The sequence below is a fragment of the Cyclopterus lumpus genome, chromosome 23, assembly GCF_009769545.1.
Source record: "Cyclopterus lumpus isolate fCycLum1 chromosome 23, fCycLum1.pri, whole genome shotgun sequence".
NCBI lineage: Eukaryota > Metazoa > Chordata > Actinopteri > Perciformes > Cyclopteridae > Cyclopterus > Cyclopterus lumpus.
This window is the reverse complement of record NC_046988.1, coordinates 14,251,865-14,274,364: the sequence shown is the minus strand read 5'-3', so window position 1 is coordinate 14,274,364 and position 22,500 is coordinate 14,251,865. Positions and strand designations below refer to the sequence as shown.

Below are 22,500 nucleotides of genomic sequence, written 5' to 3'. Positions count from 1 at the left end.
TTGTGGGATTTAAGGCGACCGAACACATAATTACATCCTTGTTCTGACCCTAATGGGCTTTTAAAAACAGTTGTAATATTTCACCGTGACCTAAAACAAGCTTCAGACCCAAACCCTCACCTTTTGGTCCATAAATCACACACAGAAAACGCACCGATGGTGGAAACCTCTCCAACCTTGCATTCCTTTCCTTTCTGACTTACACCCGGCCTCCTCTTCCTCCTCCTCCTCCTCTTCTCCGGGGAGGGAGGGCAGTGCCTCGAGACCCGATGGGTCGGCGTGACCTTCAAGGTCACGTTCATGGTCTACGTTTATTTACTGGTGGTGCCGGAGGTTGAACTAACTTCTTTTTCAAATTATTTTCCCCAGGGAGACTTTTAAAAACACCCACGTGTCTCATATAACTGTTTATTGCAGAGTCCTTTTAGTTTAAGTTTTAGACTGCAGCGAGTTGTATTATTGAAGTGCGTTTGTGGGGCATTGTGCGACATGTAAATAATATAAATACTTAACATACTTGACAACAATGATGGCTGAAAAAATGAGTTACTTGGAAGGCAAGCTGCAACAGAGAATGTAGTCAGAGATGTTATCGACGTTGCAAGCCAAAGGAAATGGAAAGCCTGCAAAGAAATACATTACATGGTATGCACAATATATGCAATATATATTTTTCATAAATTAAACGTAATTTCACTATATTTCTTTGTTTGATTTTGTTTAAATAAAGGCACAGTTAAACAGTGAAAGAGAATTCTTTCTTTTAATATGAAAACTCGCTCTTGGGAAAATGTTACTCTTTCATATCGAGGAAATGTGGTGTATAAAACTAATTAAAATGTATAAAAACACAAAATAATAGAACAGTAGTAATTAAAGATGTAAACATAATTAACATTTTACACAATTTTTTTGTCTTTCTGAAGTTACATTGTCCATCTGCGTATTCCTGCATTTATTTGAGTTCCTGAAATGAGATTTATTTTCTCTTCCAGCTTGTGACTGCGACTCTCGGGGAATCTCCAGCGATCAGTGCCATCGCGCCACAGGTCAGTGCACCTGTGTGGAGGGCGTGTCCGGGCCGCGCTGTGAGAGCTGCGCCAGGGGCTACCAGGGGGAGTTCCCCACCTGTGAACCCTGCCACCACTGCTTCGCGGTCTGGGACACCGTCGTCGGCGAGCTGACCAATCAAACCCGACGCCTGGAGCTCCAAGTGACGCAGCTCCAGACCAGCGGGGTGACGGCGCCATATAAAGACTTGGTCAGCAGCCTGGAGACGAACGTCAAAGCTGTCCGAGACATAGTAGAGAGCAACCCGGCAGCGGTGAAGCTGGAGCAGATTCAGGAGCTGATGCATGAGATCACGTATGTGCGAAAAGCAAGAAAGAGACGTACGAAGAGATCTGCAGCCCGCGTGAGTTCACGACCGTCTTTGTTTCTTCAGCGGTGTGATGTCATACCTCAACGGAAAGCTGAACACGACGGAGGAGACCGCGATCCTTCTCCGCGGTGACGCCAACGCCACCGACGCAAACTTGAACGCGCTGACTGGTGAGGCCGACCAGCTGGAGCTGAGAGTCCGGGAGCTGAGACAGCAGGTGTACAATTTCAAGAACGCCAACATCCAGGGTGAGGAACCGGACCCGAAGGAGAGAAACTGTGTTTTAAACCTTCATTTAACCAACAGAGAAACCAGCGTGTCGTCAGCATATTGCTTCACACAGATTCTTGTCATTGTTCACAAGACGACAGGCAGCTATGGCCGTGATTTAGGTGTTCGTTAGGAGACACGGAGAGTTGACAGTTTGTTCTCAACAACAATGGCGACTCCTGAAGAGGTTAGCGTAGATGACATCATCAGATCCATCAGAACTGGAGAGTGTTTCGTCATTGAAAAGAAGAGCAGAGAACACTGAAGGCTTTTCTCGAAGGAAAATAAGTTTTCTCTTCTCCCGACTGGCTACGGCAAGAGTTTGATTGACAGATGGTTCATCCAATCACTTGCCAAATATTTTCTGAGAGCGCCGGCCCATTTCCCAAACAGTTTCCAATATGGACTTCTCAAAGTCTGGCAGGTTACGTAATTACTGCACTTTACTGAAAGGAAGAAAGAAAAGTAGTCTATTCCCCTGGTCCAGATGCAGTGATGAAATAGGTATTAACTGTGAATGTAGTTTTGTTAATATATGTAGGGACCATAGTCATCACAGGGTTTCTTACATGCACCTGAAGTTGCATTGTGTGTGTGTGTGTGTGTGTTTTCAGGTGCCATGGACACCATTGCAGCTGCACACGTGGAGTCTACTACGGCTGAGCGCCGCGCCAACACCTCCACCAGTAATCCCGGAAACACCGTGGAGGAATCGGCCGCAGTACGGAAAGCCACAGAGGACAGACTGAGCGGCGCCCAGAAGGAGTTTGACCGCAAGCACCAAAGGAACTCTCAGAAGCTGGACAAACTGTCCACGGAGCTGGACACATTTGACCTGACGCCACTTAGCGAGCAGGTGAGAACGACTCACAACAATCATATATAATAGTCACTTTCTCTATATGTCAATCATCGCTTGGTCTTTCATTCTCTCTCTGCAGACATGTGGTGGTGCAGCTGAGGGCGACGGCTGCTCCGGTTCCCCCTGCGGTGGTTTGGGTTGCGTCGGCGAGGACGAAGCTCCTCGGTGCGGCGGAGAAGGATGCGGAGGCCTCGCCACGACTTCCCGAACCGCACTCAAATCCGCCAAAGACCTGGACCAGGAGATCCTCGCCGCCAGTCAGGAAGTGGACAAGCTCTCCAGGATGGTGGGTGAACGTGGCCAAGAAACTGAATCTGGTGTTGAGTGGGTACCCGTCTTGCGGGCAGGTCACTGACTGTGTTTGTGGTCAGGTGTGGGAAGCCAACAACCGCGCTAACCAGGCCAAGGTGAACGCTCTGGAGGTGCTGGTCAAGTCCAACCGGAGCAAAGAGAGAGTGGAGCAGAGCAACCAGCAGCTCCGTCACCTCATCAAGGAGATACGAGACCTGCTCACCAGTGAGTAGCTCGCCAACAGACGCCTTCATATTGGTCTCACTCTTACTTTTAAACGACTTTCTGGCCCGTGTCTTTGTTTCCGATTATCCAGACGACAAGGTGGAGGTTTCGGTGATCGAGGCGGTGGCCAACGAGGTGCTGGCTCTGGAGATGCCGACCTCCACCGAGAAGCTGCAGGAGCTGACGGAGGAGATCCGGGAGAAGGTCGACACTCTGACCAGCGTGGAGACGATCCTCAGTCAGAGCGCCGAGGACATCCAGGCCGCGGAGACGCTGCTGGAACAGGCCAAGGCCGCCAGGTAACCACGCCCCCTGAGATGGGGATCGCCATGAAGGAAAACCTGAATATTTAGCAAAAAGGAACATAGTGTTCCAGAAACGATGACAGAGAGCTGACATTTTCATGTTAAATGTTTTTCTATGTTTTCTGCAAATATTTAAAAAGTCAGGAAATATTAAAAAAATTCCCAAACTAGACTAAAACTGAGATGCTGTGTCTACATGATGTGTGACTAACGTTATGTGAATATTAATACATACTATATATATATACTGAATATATGTATCAGTGAGGAGGCGTCGACCGCGAAGGAGGCGGCGGATATGGTGAAGGCCGCCCTGGAGGAGACCGAGCGTGCTCAGAGCATCGCCATGGACGCCATCCTACTGGCCCAGAACAACACGAAGGGCACCCTGGACCTGCTGATCTCTGTGAGTTTGACCTCTGACCTCCAAGGTTTTCGGCGACTTCGATTTTTAAACCCTTCTCTTCTCAGATGGATGAAAGCTTCATGTACGGATAAATGCTGCAGCGCCAGTGTCTTGTACTTAAGTGTGTGTGTGTGTGTGTGTGTGTGTGTGTGTGTGTGTGTGTGTGTGTGTGTGTGTGTGTGTGTGTGTGTGTGTGTGCGCGCGCGTCAGGTGGAGTCGGAGACGGCCGTGTCGGAGCTGAAGCTCGGCAACACCACGGGGCGCCTGGTCCAGCTGGAGAGGGAGGTCGGCCTGCTGAGACAAAACAGCCTGGAGGTCAACCGCCTGGCGGAGTCGGCCGACTGGATCACCGACCAGGCCCGACTGAACGCGGAGGAGGCCCAGCAGGTCGCTCACACTCACACACACACACACACACTTGGACACACACTGTTTACTCATCATTCCTTCTGAAACATTTGGCTTTTGGGGTAATGAGGGGCCATATTTCATCTGCCTAACAAGGTGAAGAAAGGTGCATTTTCTGCTGCTGCTGCCCCCGTAATGCTCCGTTGTCTGTGTGTGTGTGTGTGTGTGTGTGTGTGTGTGTGTAGGAGTTTGACATGGAGGTGAAAGACAGACTGGTGGATGTCGAGGACCTGGTGGAGGACAAAGGGGAGTCGGTGCTGCAGGCGAGGAGGAGAGCGGACGAACTGCAGCAGGAAGCCAAAGAGCTGCTCGCTCAGAGCAGCAGCAAGCTGCAGAGACTCGGAGGTTTGGAGTGTTTTCATTCACACGTTATTTATTACACACTACGCTGACTTTATGAGAGCTTTTATGACTGGTTTTTTTTCAGAGTTGGAAGGTTCCTACGAGGCCAACCAGCTCATCCTGGAGGCCAAAGCTGCAGAGCTGGCGGAGTTGGAGCGAAGCGTCCGCCGGGTCCTGGATGAGATCAGCACCAAAGTGACGCTGTACAGCACCTGTCTGTGATGGTCTCTGAACTTTGACCTCTCCTCGTGAGTTTAACGGTGCCGACGGTTTCAAAGCATTTCATAATACGCCCCCAGACGATTCCCTGAGTATTTCATAGCTTTTTAGGACCAAACACTGTAATATGTTTGACACCGTCGGTGCCAACAACTTAACATTCATATCGGACAGCTGTGCCAAAAAGAATTTTAACAATGGAAACCAGTTGAAACGGCGCCAAAGACCATTAAAGTATTGAAGTATGGAGTCTCAAAGGAAACCACTAAAAGCCGACGTGACCTCAGTGCTCCAAACCAAGAATGTGTAGAAACGATTAAACAATTTAGCTGCGTAAGATATTACAAATCTCTGTATTTAAATATATGAACATATTTGATAGAAACGATTTTATACATACGTAAATAAGCCCAAAGATATTAAACATTTTGTGGACCAAAAAACAAAAAAAACAATCGTGAATGGTTTTGTTTGCAAGTAGGAACAAATATTAAACTTCTATTTGAAAACAAGCTACTGAAGTTTTTTGTTTTCTTTCTGGTGGACAGTTTGTTTTTCATGCACACATTTCAATAAGCTGCATTAATCAACATATTTACTGTTACAATCAAATTACCCCATTTAATAAAAATAAATCTGATAACACCAAATTCTGGAGCTGTGGAATTTTTTTAGACATTAACCTCCCATTTGCATCCAAAAAAAAAGCTCCATTAAATAAGTCACCTTCACGAAGCTGCACAACAGCGCCTCACGCAGGCAGAGAACAGTAACTAATGTTATGTTGTAAAACATTTGGAGCTATTTAAAATGTAAAACCCAGATTTTATACATTTCAGCATGACAATGCACCAAAAAGGTAACTTCACTCTCCTACATGTCAAACTTGGACAAAGATGATTATTTGTCATTCTTGTAAAGGAGATTTTTTTATCTCAATGGAGGCTTTTCCTAGTTAAATAAATTTCACGAGAACAGAGAAACATTTTTATTTAACATATTTGGCATTCAGAAGAATATTTGTTCCTTGTTAAAATAGAGCATCCTCCATGAAATAATTATTACAAAAGAAGATCCCACAACACAGGCCGACCTCTTACAGCACACAGACTTGTTCATCGGTTAAATTTGAACAGCAGTGTGAGGTTATGGCTGTTATTATGTGGCACTTCAAACACTTCAATAGCAGCAGCAACACACGTAGAGTTTAGTATTTGCACAATGGAGAGACAGATGTGGGGTTTTTAAAAGGCTAAAACTGACATTGAGAGACTTACTGCAACAAAAATCACAACTAGTCAGTGTTTTCAAAGAGTTGAAATAAAAATAAATTCACATCGTCGCGGGACAATTACATTTTTGTATTATAATCAAAAAAAAAAAAAAAAAAAAAAAAGACCAGGGAGGTTTAAAAGAAAATAAAAAAATGGGAAAATCCTCCCACGACGCACTGGTGTGATCTCCGTTTTTAGACATCTGGTGTAAAAATATATGGAGCCGTGGTCAGAGAGGAAACCTCACACGAGAATCTTAAGTCAAAAGTTTGGCCTCATTTAGAACCTTTATTAACTACAGCGTCTAAGCTCCAAAACAAAACGTACAACTTGACGTTAAGACTATAAAAGTGCTTTGGATTTTATTTTTTTATTTTATTTTTTTAATCTAACTCACAGGGGTTAAAAGATGAGACGTCCTGTAGGACAAGTTTGGTTCCTGGGACCAGTCTTGAGGGACTAGCCTCGGTTCCCGGGTCTAGTCCTGTAAGACTGGCCTCGGTTCCCGGGTCTAGTCTCTGCTCCGGGGGTTGTGTGGTGCAGGGGCTCCCTCCAAGGGGGCGGAGCTGGGGACGGAGAGCAGCTGGCCGGCGTGCATGCGTTCGTTGGCGCGCAGCTGACAGCCGTCCTGCAGCATGCGCAGAGCTATCCGGGCGATGTTGCGTGAATCGTCGAGCCCAGAGTGAGGGCGGCCTTCGTACTTCAGACCCAACTTCTCCAGCATGGTGCTCAGCTTGGTCTGTGTGCGCGGAACCTGTGCGGGGGGGGGGGGGGGGGAGACGACATTAGCAGCTCCATGACACAAATTTGGTCACAAACTGGTAACTGAAGTGAGTGTTGCTGTCAATTTACATTATATATTTTTTATTACTAGTAACTTATATACGTTCTTGAGGAGTCATTGTGAAATAAAAGACTTTTTTCATTGAGTTTTTCCTATTAAAACTATTAAAAACAACAAACCTTGTAGAAGTTCCCGTATGATTTCCTGATGTTGATCCACTTCTTTGCAAAGTGAGGATACCGGATCCGGCTGAGTCGGCACTGGATGTTGAGGAACTTGCTCATGTCCCAAGCCCTAAACAAGACATGGAACACCAAAAGTGACGTAAGATCTCACTCCACTGACGAGAGCAGACAGAAATCCTCTTCACAGAACTCAAACGTACCCGTCAGTGAGGATGGCGTATTTGTACTTTGTCCCGAGCTCCCTCTCCTGAAGCCAAGCGACGACCCGCTGGAGGACTTCTGGAAACACGTCTGCTTCATCCACCATTTTCTGCTCAACGAAAAACAGTATTCAATAACACAACGACACCGATATCAATATCTATTTTGATATCATTACTCTGGGCTCAACCCACCTGCGTAATCCCCGTTAACTTCACGCAGAAGTCTGAAAGCTCTGGGTTCAACTCTGGCTTCACATATTCCTGAAAGGAGTCCACCTGCAAAAGTAAAAAGAAAGAAATAACACTCGCGGAAACCGGAGTCTACAGATAAAAAAATATATATAATAACAGCGCCTCGAACGCGACGTACAATTTCCAGGGTGTGCGTGTTGACGAGAACCATCGGGAACTCGATGATTTCGTGATGGAAGTCGGAAGGATTATCCTCTTCGCACGTCGCTTCAAAGTCCACCACGCAGATGTAGTCGTAGAAGGTGTCCGTGGGCCCCCCCTCGGCAGCGGCGGACAGCAGCAGCTTCTGCTTCTTGTAGTAGCTCTTCAACCTCTTCTTCATCACGTCCTTCACGCCTCTTTACGCACAAAAAGAGAAGAAAAAAAAGAGGTTTAGGAAACACTTCACGCGTGTGGAATAGTTGTGTGTGTGTGTGTGTGTTCCAAAGCATACGGCGATCCTGGTTACCGCGTGTCGAGCTGCAGCCCGGCTAACTTGATCCGAAGCTCGTCCTTGGTCATGCGGTTGATGTGTCCGTTAGCCATCGCGATCTCCTTGTACACCGGGTGGCTGAAGTCACTGTTGGACGGGGACGCCTGAGGAGCAGATTCCTCATCGGAACAGATCCTGCTGCAAGGCGTCACCTGAAGAGGAGTTATAACGGCCATTATGCGCGAGACAGAAACAGACTGAACACAGTCAGGTGTGTCAATAGAGGATATGGATTAAAACATGCCAGAGATGGAATATTACACATTAACAAGTACATTTACTCTAGTACAAGTTTGACGTTTTGTGTACATCATTTCGGTATTTGCACTTTATGTATTCTACGTCGATATATTAATATAGTTTGTGTTAAAATGTCAGTATAGTATGCAATAGAATATTAAAAGACCATTTTATGTAATAAAATATCAATAGAATATCATCAAATATATAAGTATTAGGTACGTTTGCAAACCAAGTAATTTAGGTTTTACGTAAAAGTATTAACCTATGTACCACTGTGACTCAAGTACTTTAGGTTTTAAATATACAAGTATTGGGTACCACTGTGAACCAAGTACTTTAGGTTTTACATATACAAGTATTAGGTACCACTGTGAACCAAGTACTTTAGGTTTTACATATACAAGTATTAGGTACCACTGTGAACCAAGTACTTTAGCTGTTAAATATACAAGTATTGGGTACCACTGTGAACCAAGTACTTTAGGTTTTACATATACAAGTATTAGGTACCACTGTGAACCAAGTACTTTAGGTGTTAAATATACAAGTATTGGGTACCACTGTGAACCAAGTACTTTAGCTGTTAAATATACAAGTATTAGGTACCACTGTGAACCAAGTACTTTAGGTTTTAAATATACATGTATTGGGTACCACTGTGAACCAAGTACTTTAGGTTTTACATATACAAGTATTAGGTACCACTGTGACTCAAGTACTTTAGGTTTTACATATACAAGTATTAGGTACCACTGTGAACCAAGTACTTTAGGTGTTCAATATACAAGTATTGGGTACCACTGTGAACCAAGTACTTTAGCTGTTAAATATACAAGTATTAGGTACCACTGTGACTCAAGTACTTTAGGTTTTACATATACAAGTATTAGGTACCACTGTGAACCAAGTACTTTAGCTGTTAAATATACAAGTATTAGGTACCACTGTGAACCAAGTACTTTAGGTTTTACATATACAGGTATTAGGTACCACTGTGAACCAAGTACTTTAGGTTTTACATATACAAGTATTGGGTACCACTGTGAACAAGAAGCTAACCTTCTCTTCTTCTCTCGTGTTCGACATCTTCAAGTTGACGTCCTCGGTGTGAATGTTCTCCTTGTGCTCATCCATTTAAAGTGGAAGTTAATCCAGAAAATAGTTATTTAGAAGGAACAAAACAATTTAACGTGAATGTAACGGTTTTACGAAGCTACCTAACGCTTTTAGCTTTTTTTTTTTTTTTTTAGCATTTAGCTAACATGACGTCAGTGATTCCGGTTGTTTGTCTTCTTCGCGGCTTTTTTACTTCCACGTTGAGCCGTTAACGGAAGTACGGGACGAATTCGTTCGGTTATAATTATCACGCACGTCGTCAATAATCGATAACAAAACGTATAATCGATCGCGTCGTTGTCTCAGCGCGAGACTCAGGTCGCCGCTTCAACGTTCAACTTTTTGTTTTTGAGGCGGGCGGTTATGACAACTTCCGGTTTTCGCCAAAACAGACGGAGGCTCACGGGCGCCATCTTGTGTTGTGGATGATAAACGCACACAATTTTTTATTACTGATCATGTATTTTTTTGATTAATTAATTTCGTATCAATATTCTCACTAATTGTTTATGGTTACAGACAAAAAAAATAGATTTTTAAAAATGTATTTATGTATTTTTTATTGTCCCTTTACCTATATACATATATTTAGATATATGTCCTTATCAATAGTAAATAAAGTTTCAAGGTTTCTTTGATGTGTATTTTATATAAGAATAATCAATCAATTGCATTCAGGAATATGTTCTAATGCAAAACTAGATTTGAAGACAACATATTATCTTGTTTACAGCGTAAATATTAGACTTATCAACATTAATAATAAAATTGTTTTGTTAATGTTATGGAGGATATCCATAAAAATAGCCTGTCAACACATAACATATGCGTAAAGTAATCAATCAGAGTGGATGTGCGAACACTTTTTTGGTCATTTGTTCCTATAAAACTAATGTTTATTATTATAATCACCATTTTTTTCCTTTTTGTTTGTGTACTCTTGTATCTGTTTTGCTATAAGAAATGCAAATAAAGCTTCACAAATTGATTTCTTTAAATAGTTTGTTTAAAACACATTCGTGATGCGGAGACACTGCATCCATCTGACCGCTAGGTGGCGACCTCCTGAGTTTTAGTAAAGAGCACCAGGAAAGAAAAGGAGCTGAATACAAATTATTATATCTCCTTAAACCACATATCACAACCACACTTATCCGAAATATTTCTGAGATGGGAAAGCATTCTCCCCAAATAAAATAAAATATATAAATTTAAAAAAAATGACATTTATTTCAAGAAGGAGGAAGTGCTCAGATCAAGTACTTTAGTAAATATATATATATATATATAGATACTTTAGGTATATATATATGTGTATGTATATCATTTCATAAATATATATTGGATTTGTAATTATTGATGCATTAATGTGTTTATCACTTTCATATTTTCAGTACAATATATTGAAAAGATTCAGGATGTCAAACTAACCCTAAATTCACTTTATGAAATGGCTGCTACCAAAGCTTAAAAGCATGTCAGCTTGTCAGGGTCCCGAAGGGTCCAATGTTCTCAGTTTGAATGGTTAAAAAGAAAATCCATTTAGAAAGAGGTATGACATCATGGGTGCTTTCGACATATTGACACAGGGAAACATGAAAATCATTGCTGATAAGATAAAATTCTTTGAAACGTGTCGAAGCCACTGGACCAAGAAACAGTCCGTTACAGAACTACTCATAACGTCACAAAGTGTTGTTTTTACATCTTAATGTTTGTCCAGGTTTAACCACAGAAATATATGATTTTAATTAATAGGTAATGTTTATTATTAGGGCCCGAGAACGTCAGACAAGGATATATATGTGTGTATATATATATATATATATATATATATATATATATATATGTGTATATATGTATGTATTTACATATATGTATGTAAATATATAGGGCCCGATCAATGCTGCTCGAAGCTTTAATGTTTATATTGCAATAGCTTTTTATATTTTCGTTTTTTACCGTGTAAAGTGCCTTTGAGTACCTTTTTTAAAGCGCTACACAAATAAAATGTATTATTAAATTAATTGTATGCACATATATTTATGATTAATCAAACAAATAGAAGTAAAGATAATAAAACAATACATCAAATAAATAAATATTTAAATAGGAACACATTTTTTAAATATATATATATATATATATATATATATATATATATATATATATAATATTTTCAAGTACTAGAAATAACATACTTTAGAGGGTTTTCTCTCCACCAGTAAACCAGCGCTCAACACTCATTTACACCCATTTTATGTATGAATTCCTTATGGTTGGATCTGCGTCCTTACATCACACCGTCTGATGGATAATGTTTAATAGATGAGATGCTGGGAATGAAAAATGAAAAGAATAAAACGGACCAGCAGGAACGATCTTTAAAAACAAAATCTGATTTATTTTCTCATTTTGAAAATAAGAGAATGTTATGGAAACTCCCATAACCAGAAACTAATGCACACAGAAGAGATACGAGAATATGAAAATATACATCGTGGACTCACAGCTTTGGAGAGGGAGATACAAAGATTTTGAGCCAATTTGGAAATAATATATATATTTTTTAAAAACCCACCAATGGTAAGAAAAAAATTAATTAAATAAAATCAGTGTTATTTAGAAAGGAGTCTGTCCATATTTGGCTTTTGAAGGGACGCAAAACAGAATACAAAGAAGAAAATACGCTGCTTTTCACCCCCTCGTCATCATCAGTGATCCAGGGTTAGAGAGGGCGGAGCTACAATGTGTCTAATTCATAATGCTGCATTCAGGTCACGTGGGAAAAAACAGTCACCACGGGGTTGATATATTACCACCTTTTCTAGGTAACTGACATTTCAGTATTCTCACTGCAAAAAACCTGGAAATACTTATTTGAAGTAAAAAACTTCTTCAAATATTATGGGATTTCGTGTGCTAGTTTCATCTCGATTGAGTCACTTCTCAGCTGTCTGGTGCGGAAAAAGGCTGAAGGGAATTATTAGTAGTTGAAATGCAGTAGAAGTATTCAACGGGGCGGTTGTATTTCTGTTAAATACAAGTTTCGTCGGGTGGGAATCATTTTCGAGTCGAGACGTTCCTGTTATTCCTACAGGACTTGAACGCAGCGCAACATCAAAGGCTTTACACAAAAGTTATTTTGTTCCATCTCATAAAAGAAAGAAAAAAAAGAAAAAGGCAATTCAACAAAAAGCCAAAACATGCGAGAGCTTCTTCTCTGAGTCGTCTCGTCTTCCCTCTCAGTTTACAGGCTAGCCGGTCGACGCTAAAGCTGCAATCTTTGGAGAGAAAAAGCACGTCGACTCCCACGTTACCCGAAAAAAAAACAACATAAAACTTCACATGACGAGAGCCCCGAAGCATCGAATCAGCAAGACAGGAGGCAGTTTAAAAAGGTTTCCTTTAAACAAAAGGAATAGTTTGACATTTGGGGAAATATGCTTATGAGCTTTCTTACAGAGTTAGCCGAGTAGAACCAGCGGACGGTTAGCGTAGCTTAGCTTAGCTCAAAGACTGGAAACGGGGGGAATCAGCTAGCCTGGTTCTGTCTGAAAGGTACAAATCTGCATATGAGAATAAGATTTGTGTAAAAACAGGTGACAGAAAGCACGTAAAAACACAAATTGTTGTATTTAAACTATAATATATAACAATATATATATATATATTGTTATATATGCTAGTTGTTTCCCCTTGTGTCCAGTCTTTATGCTAAGCTAACCATCTCCTGGCTAAAGATTCATATTTAGACGTGGGCTCTTACCAATTATCGTGTTAATTAACAGATTACACGTTAATGTGTTAATTAATTAGTGAGCCAGGCTAGTCGTTTCCCCTTGTGTCCAGTCTTTATGCTAAGCTAACCATCTCTCGGCTCTAGATTCATATTTAGACGCGAGTAGTGTAAACGCTTTCCCCAAACTCTCCAAGAAAGCAAACATTGTGCGAAACACACACACACACACACACACACACAGGCAGATGTACAGTACATGAACGCACACACACAGACAAGCAGATGTACAGTACATGAACACACACGCACACACACACACAAAACGCATCCACAGTTTAAAAACAGCTGCTTAAAAAATATCTTTTTTTTAAAAATGAGACAAGACATAAATACGGGACAAATCAACCTGCTTAGAGTTGGTTTAGAGGTGCGAGGTGGCGCTTCAACAGATACACTTCCCTTTAAAAAAAAAAAAGAAGGACAGGAAATAACCGCTGTGTTTCCACGCACCAATGAAATCCTCTATTCAGATTTTAGTGTCTTGTTGTTGTTGATCCAGAACCCTCTGAAGACCAGGTGAGAGCAGGTTGACACTTTGGACCGCAGTGACACACTTTCAAGTCGGCGTTGCATCGACGTTTTATACGTTTGCACCTTCAGTGCGTCGTGAATCTCAGTTATAACTTATATCAGCTTTACATCTGTGTGTTTTGGAATTACAGTGGAGGTGCATTCTGGGTAAAAAAAAAAGAGGCTTTCTGCGGACCCCATTTAGACATGCAAAGCAGAAAGCCACCGTGGAGCCCCCAAAACCAGGGCAGGTGTAAGGCTACATGTAAACTTGACACGCCTCACCAAAGACCTGGACCCTTTCTGTGGGGGGGGGTTGGGTGTTGGGGGCGGTCGTTTGATTCCCGGCATCAGTGCGGGAGGAGCAATCGTTCCAAAGCGCACTGCAAGTGTTCCCAGTTCTTCCACAGCAGCGCCAGCACGGACACGCCCACGCAGGTGAGCGCCAGGTGGAGGCGGCTGCGCAGCAGCGGGGCGGCGAACTTGGCCGCCGTGGAAACGCACACCAGGATCACCGTGACGATGGCCAGCATGATGTTGATGCACTTCCCCAGCAGCACCTTGGCGTCGGTGTTCTCCACCTGAACCGTCTGCTGCTGCTGCTGCTGGAGCTCCAGCTTCGACACGCGAGTCTGACACGACTCCAGCACCTCCTGCGCACGCACACACACACACACACAATATATATGTATGAGATACTGGAGAGCAATGAGTCGTAAAGGGAGGGGCGGTGGAACTGGATCAGATAAGAATCAACTGCATTAGAAATGAACAAGAGTTGTGTAACTTGTACAAAATGAATGGGAGACGCTGGAGGCACCTCAGTGTGTCTCGTCGGTCTTCTTCCGATTTAAAAGATAAATACCTCAAATTATATTAATATATATATTAACATATTATATTAATATATATATTAACATATAATATATATATTATCATATAATATATATATATATATATATACATTATATTAACATATTACATATATATATATATATATATATATATATATTATATATAAATAAAATAAACATATAATATATATATATATATTATATGTTAATATAATATATATATATTATATGTTAATTTAATATATATATATTATATGTTAATTTAATATATATATATCCATCCATCCATCCATTTTCAATACCGCTTATCCTCATTAGGGTTGCGGGGGCGCTGGAGCCTATCCCAGCAGACATATATATATATATATATATATATATATATATATATATATATATACATATATATATATATATAATATGTTAATTTAATATATATATATATATATATATATATATATATATATATATATATAAATAATATGATAAAGTGAAAACCTTATGGAATTAAATTCTGTCGTCATTATTTCAAATTTCAGTTTTTTGGTTAGTTTTGCCGAGGGCTCTAAATACTACAATACCCATGAGCCTTTGCAGATGTTGCTACTGTACGTTATAAGAAGCCGTTTCATAACCTTTATTTTTTTAATCTTTTGTCAGAGTCTGTTTGCGCTGAGATGCTTTCACCTTTGGGTGCACTCCACTCTCTTTAATGTCATTCGATTTAAAAAATTTAAAAAAGATTTCTGGGGACCACAGACAGTAGGGGAGTACCATGGACTAGTATATTGTTTTTTGGGTGAACTATTCCTTTAAACATTACGCCGATTATCACTTTCTGAAGCGCCTGTCCTCAAAAACAGAGAAATCTGTTCGTCCAATAACGTTCCGCGGTGTAATTACATAACATAAACACACCTGTATGTCCCGGGCCCTCTCGTAGGCCTGGTAGGCCACCTTCTCCTCGATGCTGGCCAGCTCCTGCTTCAGGTTACCGGTCTCGTTCTGGTGGAGCTCCGTCAGGTCATTTAACTGGTCCTCCAACCGCTCATACCTGACACACACACACACACACACACACACACACAGACAAACACAATCATGAAGAGGAGGAGGAGGAGGAGGAGGAGGAGGAGGAGGGGGAGGGAGCCGAGCACCAACCACAGAGAGAGGGAGAGAAGAGCATGCATAATTGAGTGTCTGTGTCTGTGTGTGTGTGTCTGTGTGTGTGTGTGTGGGCGTGTAGCAGTACAGCAATTTATGTACTACTGCAAGCGAGCTGCAGCAAACGTTTGCCCTTGGTGGACTCGACGGCAGTCTGGAGCGCCGACGTCTATTTTTAGTTTACAAAAAGCTTTTAATAACCGTCCAAAAATCTCTTTGAGGTCCAACAGATGTACAAACGCGTCGCTTCACTCCCGGTTAGTGTTGCTGCGGGGTGAGAGGAGTGTTTGTTTTGTCCAGCTTGTGACCCCCCCCACCTCCCCCCCCCCCCCCCCCCCCCCGCTTAAATATGAAGACGCTGCACTTGTGAGCCGCCTCGTAGAGGTTATGGCTTTAGTGTTTCATTCTGGGATGGTTTGGCGTGAAGAAGAACACGAGAAAAGTATATATTTTTTTTTTTCTTATCCCGATAATCTTCTTGGGACGCCTCAAACTTTGTATTATTATAAAAAAATAAAATAAAATGTATTATTTATTATCTTCCTCCTGCCCCCTAAATTAAAAATCTAGTTTTCCTATTTAAAAGGAGAATTTACTAATAACATGAACTACCACCCAAATATTATATTTTATAATATATATATAATATTCTGTGGCTCTGGAGTTAAGACTAAGAAAATCTCAGCAAGGGCTTGAAAACTACACATTATTAAAATAAATCCTGTGTTGGGTTAGTTGTGTTCATTAGGTCCTAAAAGTCTGGACATTCGAGTAGTTTTATGAATGAAAACTCTTTTTTATGTGTGATGTGGGTTGAAAGCAAAGCCTCAAACATCCGTGTGTTTCCTAATCTTGACTTATTAACGAGCTCCTCTCTAAGTGCTTCAAGAGGGCCTTCCCGGGTCCCTACCTGTATCTCTCCTCCTGCATCATCTGTGTGAAGTAGCCGTTGTCCCGTTTGAACTGTGTGTTCAGGGTCTCCATGTCCTCCGCCAGCTGCACCTGAGCCTCCCTGATCTCCCGCACCATGTCCAGCACCTCGCCCAGCCGCCCGCTGGAGTCCGACCTCCCGGGGCCTCCGGATCCCGCCCCGGAGCCCCCGGCCGGGTTCCCGTTGGAGTCCGCGGACACCGACGTCCCCGTGGAGCACTCGTCGTCGCTCTGGTACTTGGACGCCTTGGCCACCGTGGTGGCGCTGCCGCTCAGCCCCCGCGCCGCGCCGTCCACGTGCAGCCCCGAGCCGGACTCCATGGAGCTCTTGAGGTGGGCGATGTTGTCGGCGCTGCCGAACTTGTTCCTGATGAGGTTGGCGAACTCCCGGGACTTGTTGAAGAAGAACGGCGGCGAGAGCGACACGCCGGGCCCGACCGTCTTCACCTTGTCCAGCGCCGGATGGCGCCCGGTGGCGCTGACGTCGCGCAGGCTGCCCTCTTTGCTGTGGGTGCCGGACTCCTTGCCGCCGCCATCCCTGAGGTTGTGCTTCCCGTTGGTCTCGCTGTCCTTCGCCCGCCGGTGGTACTGCTCCAGCTTCCTCTGCAGCCGGGCGATGGCGTGCGCCGACTTCTGGTTCTTCTTCTCGAAGACCTGGCGGATTCGTCCCACCTGCTGCTTGTCGGCGTTGTTCACCAGCTTCAGGTACTCGGCGACGTTCTGGTCCCGCGCCGCCTGCTCCACCTTGATCTGCTCCGTCACCTGAAGGCGGGACAGAGACGTGTCAGTCATTGAGGGGCGCCTTCAGGCTGCTCCGTGCTCACTTCAGGCGTGTTATGCTTCGTGTGCGTTCCTCAACAGAAAACATCAGTTGTTAATAATCTCTTCATTAGGTCTCGGTCCCAAAACGATCACATTTAAAATGCACTGAAGCCGAAACCGTTCAGGACGGAGAAAATCAAAATCAGGAGCCGGAAGGTGGAGTTCAAGCTCCAGTTAATTAAACCAAATTAATTAAAAATGTATTTTCATTGCCTGAATAACTGAATTCTTAATCGTTTCATTACTGGATAAAGAGATTGAACAGGCTCTGCATAAGAGAGCGTTTGTTTGTTGACCCTCTGACCTTGAGGATCTTCTGCTGCAGGCTGTCGATGCCGAGCGCTCCCTTGGTGAAGTCCAGGCCCACGCCGTCGTCCCCGACGCCGTCCACCACGTCCAGGTTGGACTCCGAGCCGCCGCGGCGAATGGGCACCGGGATGCTGAGGGTGTTGGCATCGCAAGCGGTGCGCTCCGCCTGTACACACACACACACACACACACACACACACAAAAGAATAAGGGAGGGGGATCATTAAGACTGTAAAATCTACCCAGAGCACAAGTTGGCGCCTTTAAAAATGTCTTGTTTTGTTGGACTAGCAGTCTAATATCCCATAAATGTTCAAGTCACAGCCAATCGACTCGTTGGAGACTAACTTGACTTCTACGATAAGCATTTAGTAAATCGCACAATGACGCCGTCGTTGTTTTTGTGGCCCTGGAGACGTGTTAGTGGGTTTACTGCACCTGTGATAATAACTGCTGGTGACACCAATATAAAAAGGGACAAAAGAAGTAAATAAAATACATATTTTCAAGACAAATAGAAGGACCAAAAAACCAGGTGTCTCGTAGAAATGCTTCTTTCACCATTTTCTCTGCCAAACAAGAGGCTGAAAAGAGGATCGAGTGTTCAGACTGAAGGGAAAGAAGAGGAGGAGTAACAAAAAAAAGAAAGAAAGAAAGACAAGGCAGCTGATGGGAGCGATAATCTGCCTGAAGACCGCACAACGGCCACTTTGTGGATCCCGAGGCGCCAAACAAACAGCCTCCACGCCGCCGAGAGCGACGGCCGAGAGCGAGACGATTACGTAACGCAAAAGGAGAATATTAGTATGTGGTAACTCTTGTTGCCACGGCAGCAAAGTGCACACAGAGGAGGCTATAAGCTCTAAAGCACGCACACACACACACACACACACAAGCAAACAGCTGACGAACACTGAAGGATCTTTTTTGTATTTTTGTGGGGGGGGGTTCGGCTTTATTCTTTGTGTCTGTTTCTTACACACACAGACGGGCAGAAAACGTGTCACTTTAATTGTGTCCTGTGGCTTTTGTGATGAGTCAGCGGAGTCAACAGCCAGCAAACCCAGCCGGTGAATCAGAGTCCTGCATCAACTCGCTATGTACTAACTTTAAATGAACAGAAAGTCATTCATGTAATTCCTTTGTTCTGAATTACAAACGGTGCTTCATCCTTTACTCCCGAGTACAGATGGCGTCCACCCTCAGAACGCCACGGACGCAGCCAGAAAGAACATGTGCTGCAAATATATATATATATATATATATATATATATATATAAATAAATATATATATATATATATATATATATATATATATTACAAAATATATAAATAAATATATATATAAATATATACATAAATAACAATATCAATATATATATATATATATATATAAATATATATATATATAAAATATATATATATAAATAAATATATATATACATAAATATCAATATATATATATATATTAATAAATATATATACATTTGCCGTTTGTAGCTTTACAATGCATCAAGATGATATTTTAAACATTTATAGCTGTCATCCTGACAGCTATAAATGTCATTGAACTTTGGAGACGCGGTCTTCTTAACGTTGTATTTCCCTCTGCCATGCACGGCACTGTGTACATGGATTATGTTTTCTACTGGACTTTTTATTTTTTTTTATGTAAAGACCACGAAATGTACTACAGCGAGGATTTGAAAAATGATAATCCCCTAGGAAAAGATTTACAAGCCAAAAGATACAAAATAAAGAATTAAACTGAATCTGCCTTTATGTTGTTCATTTAACAGCTCAGTTTGCATGTGTTTTATGTAAATGTGATCTCCCTCCGTGATGATATCTACACATATACATGTTATTAATGTGGCATTAAAAGCACTCGCGTCCTGTGGCTGGAAAAAGGTTAATAAGAAAATAATAATGAACGGACGATTAAATAATTAAATACAATTAAAATCGGCCAATCAGATGATTAGTGCATGAATCATCTTCCTCTTGCAGCAGACAGTAAACCTCCTGCTGTGGACTCACAAAAAAACGTGAATATTTTACATTTGTTACCAGATCACGCTCTCATTTTCACAAATAAACCTATTTATGTACCCCCTCCCATCCTCCTTTGCTGCTCCTCTCATACAAAACAGCCTGGTATTAAATCAGATGTTTGCAGGAGATTCGAGTCGGAGCCTCGCGCTCAGCAGTCCGCACACGTATCGGGCATCGGGTTGGAAAAGTGGGTCTCGGGGTGCGAGAGAGTGGTTGAATTATTAACATGTGAACACACAGAGACGCCATATGTCTCTGAAGGGCACACGTCAGGTCGCGGCTCGCCCTTTGACCCCGCGCACTGAGGACATTTAGATTATTATACAGATACACACACACACACACACCAGGGCATTTGTTCACTGGGAAATATGAAGGCGATATTCATATATTCAACTCGTCTACGAGAAGATGAAGGAAAAAAAAATAATGCATGAATGGATGCGAGTGCAGAATCGGGGCTCGAGTCGTTTCTACCAGCCAAAAAAACTGGCTGCAACATTTTCTTCTTCTTCCTAAAATGTGCTTTTTTTTCACAGCAGACTGCAAGTGAAAAACGGGTTCATTTACATAACATCTGCTGCTTCCTGGGTTCAAAAAAAAGCATCTCTATATACTTTATATGAAAAAGTCTCACATGCTGCTGATGTCAACGAACACAAACAACCACACACACGTACAACGACAACTGATTCTGAGGATTACTCGATTTATTCCTTCGTGGATCGACGAAATTAAGTCGTTATCGTGCACAACTTGTCAAATACTTTTAGTTGCATTGTCTCCAAAAAGTGAGAGTTTGCTGCTTTTTTTAATATTTCTAACTTTTCACTCAAATCCACGAACGTGAACCTGGTGGTGGCGTTTAAAAGGAACGGGTTGCACATAGTTTGGGAACCATTAATGTCTGTTAAACATCCAGATGTTCCAGTCTGGACCACAGCGAGGAACCGACTGACCTCAGAGCTCCTAAAGCCGCCGCCGCCGGCTAAAAGTAATCTACCGATTAGCTGATAGTGAAAATAATGATCACTCGAAGGCAAAAAAACAACTCCAACAAGGAAAAAGGACGCGAGATGAGGCCGATACGGGGCGAGCGTCTACGTCGGTGTGTGTGCTTTGCGTTGGCTTTCTGTAACCAACAAGCTGAGATTAGAGGCCGGAGAGGAAGCTTTGTTGTGTTGAGAAAAGAGAGAGAGAGAGAGAGAGAGAGAGAGAGAGAGAGAGAGAGAGAGACAGAGCGAGAGGAGTGGGCCAACAAGTGCTACTCCAACTCCCACTAAGCACCGCTCATCTGAGCATCTCATTAACGGGACCTTGCCACGGGGCGACGGCGGCCTGGCACGAACGCACAGGACATTTCTACGGGAAATGTTTATTTAGTTGCTCTCGGAGAGCGAGAGAGAGAGAGGGAGAGAGAGAGAGAGAGAGAGAGAGAGAGAGAGAGAGGCTCTTTATTCCCGACTCCAATCCATCCATTTATCTTTGCACCAACGTGAGGTAGACTCAAGTTAGTGTCCTTTGTGAGCGACTCAAAATGCATGCATAAATAAACACAAAATGCATGCATAAATAAACACAAAATGCATGCATAAATAAACACATGAATTGGTTTGTTATTGGTATCGGAGAGAGAAGAAACCAAAGCCAGTAATGTATTTTTCTCTTGAGACAAATCAGATCTTAAAAACATTGATTGGAACAGAGATTATAGCACGTCAGCCCTCTATTAGTTGGCTCTAAACATGGAGCCGCACAGTCTGAACCAGATTAGCAACGGCTCCTTTAAATCGGTGTGTGTTTGAGTATCGGGGGGGGGGGGGGGGGGGGGGGGGGAGATAAAGAGATTTAGTGGAGGAGATGTTTAAATCCAGACTTAAGCCAATAACGGGAAGCCAGTTCAACATAAAGACATGCGTATGGCTTATAAACAATGCTAACATCCTGACGTTCAGCAGGTACCACGATCCACGTCTCAGTTAGCTCGTTAGCATCCAAACACAAAAAGAATATCACTCGTTTTGCAGATATTTGGTCATAAATTGGGCACATTTTGACCTTGCTGGCGGCGCCAAAAAGGTGAAAGTCAGGTGAACACCAAATTCGTTAGGATGCGTCCTCTGGGCCTCACGGATGTTGCTACCAAACTTCATGGAAATCCATCCAATCGTCGTTGAGATATTTGGACCCGGCTACGTCGCTAGCTCGGCTAAAAATAGACGTTTTCTTCGGCGCCCCGGTTCTCCTCCTTCACCATTAGCGCTGTCTTCCCAGACACAGCAGCCCTTCGGACTAATATGGAGATGCACTCGGACCGCAGTTTGGATAATGACATTTTCGAAAGGCTTATTAACCCGACAAAACCCTATTATGTTTGCCGAGGCCACTCTGTCCTGACAGACTTGAGCGTAACGCAGATGAGTGTGCCGGGTAATTGATGACTGCACTTCCCCGAGGCTCCAGAGCCTGAATGCACCACGCTGCCACAGGAGGAGGCGCGGGTTACCACCCCAAAACCGGTGCACCTGCATTTTACTTTAAACTCTGAAATGCTACAGCTTTTGTGTGCGCTCTCTCTGCAAAATTATTGTTTGTGCGGTATGAATAATAAATGAAACCATTAGAGACTCTAACGGGGCTATTCATCCGCGCCGTATAATTGCCACGTTATCTTAAAGCCGTTTTCTTAAACTGTTACATGGCCGCTGATGGGATTTTAGGGCTCATAACTTCTGTTGACGTCAATGGAGCAGAGGAACCGACTATTAAAAGAAAGAAACCTCCGTGTCTGAAACGCATAATCAATATTGGATTAGCTG

The 22,500-nt window shown here is 42.7% G+C and overlaps 3 protein-coding genes across 4 annotated transcripts in view; 1 reads left to right on the top strand and 2 right to left on the bottom strand.

Annotated features, from left to right (window-relative positions):
- Positions 1 to 4,880, top strand: part of lamb1b (laminin, beta 1b) — a 23,069-nt gene extending 18,189 nt beyond the window's left edge. Inside the window, exons 24-33 of the mRNA XM_034526161.1 lie at positions 996 to 1,365; positions 1,445 to 1,629; positions 2,266 to 2,507; positions 2,593 to 2,799; positions 2,885 to 3,029; positions 3,121 to 3,328; positions 3,599 to 3,740; positions 3,951 to 4,127; positions 4,334 to 4,493; positions 4,576 to 4,880. Of these exons, the coding sequence (XP_034382052.1) occupies positions 996 to 1,365; positions 1,445 to 1,629; positions 2,266 to 2,507; positions 2,593 to 2,799; positions 2,885 to 3,029; positions 3,121 to 3,328; positions 3,599 to 3,740; positions 3,951 to 4,127; positions 4,334 to 4,493; positions 4,576 to 4,712 (1,973 nt within the window). The 3' untranslated portion in view covers positions 4,713 to 4,880. The remainder of the gene's footprint in view (positions 1 to 995; positions 1,366 to 1,444; positions 1,630 to 2,265; positions 2,508 to 2,592; positions 2,800 to 2,884; positions 3,030 to 3,120; positions 3,329 to 3,598; positions 3,741 to 3,950; positions 4,128 to 4,333; positions 4,494 to 4,575) is intronic.
- An 802-nt stretch (positions 4,881 to 5,682) lies between these two features.
- Positions 5,683 to 9,598, bottom strand: eri1 (exoribonuclease 1). Its single transcript, XM_034526707.1, has 7 exons — positions 9,182 to 9,598; positions 7,856 to 8,031; positions 7,526 to 7,745; positions 7,348 to 7,431; positions 7,153 to 7,262; positions 6,947 to 7,061; positions 5,683 to 6,737 (listed from the first exon to the last, which is right to left on the bottom strand). Exons 1-7 carry the CDS (start codon positions 9,254 to 9,256, stop codon positions 6,495 to 6,497), a joined length of 1,023 nt encoding a protein of 340 aa, XP_034382598.1. The 5' UTR covers positions 9,257 to 9,598; the 3' UTR covers positions 5,683 to 6,494.
- Positions 9,599 to 11,621: 2,023 nt separating this feature from the next.
- LOC117726254 (transmembrane and coiled-coil domain protein 3-like) overlaps positions 11,622 to 22,500 on the bottom strand; it is a 28,837-nt gene continuing 17,958 nt past the window's right edge. For both annotated transcript variants that reach the window (XM_034526427.1, XM_034526428.1), the window contains exons 2-5: positions 17,622 to 17,792; positions 16,476 to 17,257; positions 15,320 to 15,455; positions 11,622 to 14,203 (exon numbers count right to left, since the gene is read on the bottom strand). In XM_034526427.1, the coding sequence (XP_034382318.1) occupies positions 13,901 to 14,203; positions 15,320 to 15,455; positions 16,476 to 17,257; positions 17,622 to 17,792 (1,392 nt within the window). In that variant the 3' untranslated portion in view covers positions 11,622 to 13,900. The remainder of the gene's footprint in view (positions 14,204 to 15,319; positions 15,456 to 16,475; positions 17,258 to 17,621; positions 17,793 to 22,500) is intronic.

Coding starts and splice junctions, on each gene's coding strand:
- eri1 (XM_034526707.1), bottom strand. CDS start 9,256: ATGGATGAGCACAAGGAGAACATTCACACCGAGGACGTCAACTTGAAG. Junction 7,432..7,525: donor ACACGCACACCCTGGAAATT/GTACGTCGCGTT, acceptor TTACTTTTGCAG/GTGGACTCCTTTCAGGAATA. Junction 7,062..7,152: donor TACGCCATCCTCACTGACGG/GTACGTTTGAGT, acceptor TGTCTTGTTTAG/GGCTTGGGACATGAGCAAGT.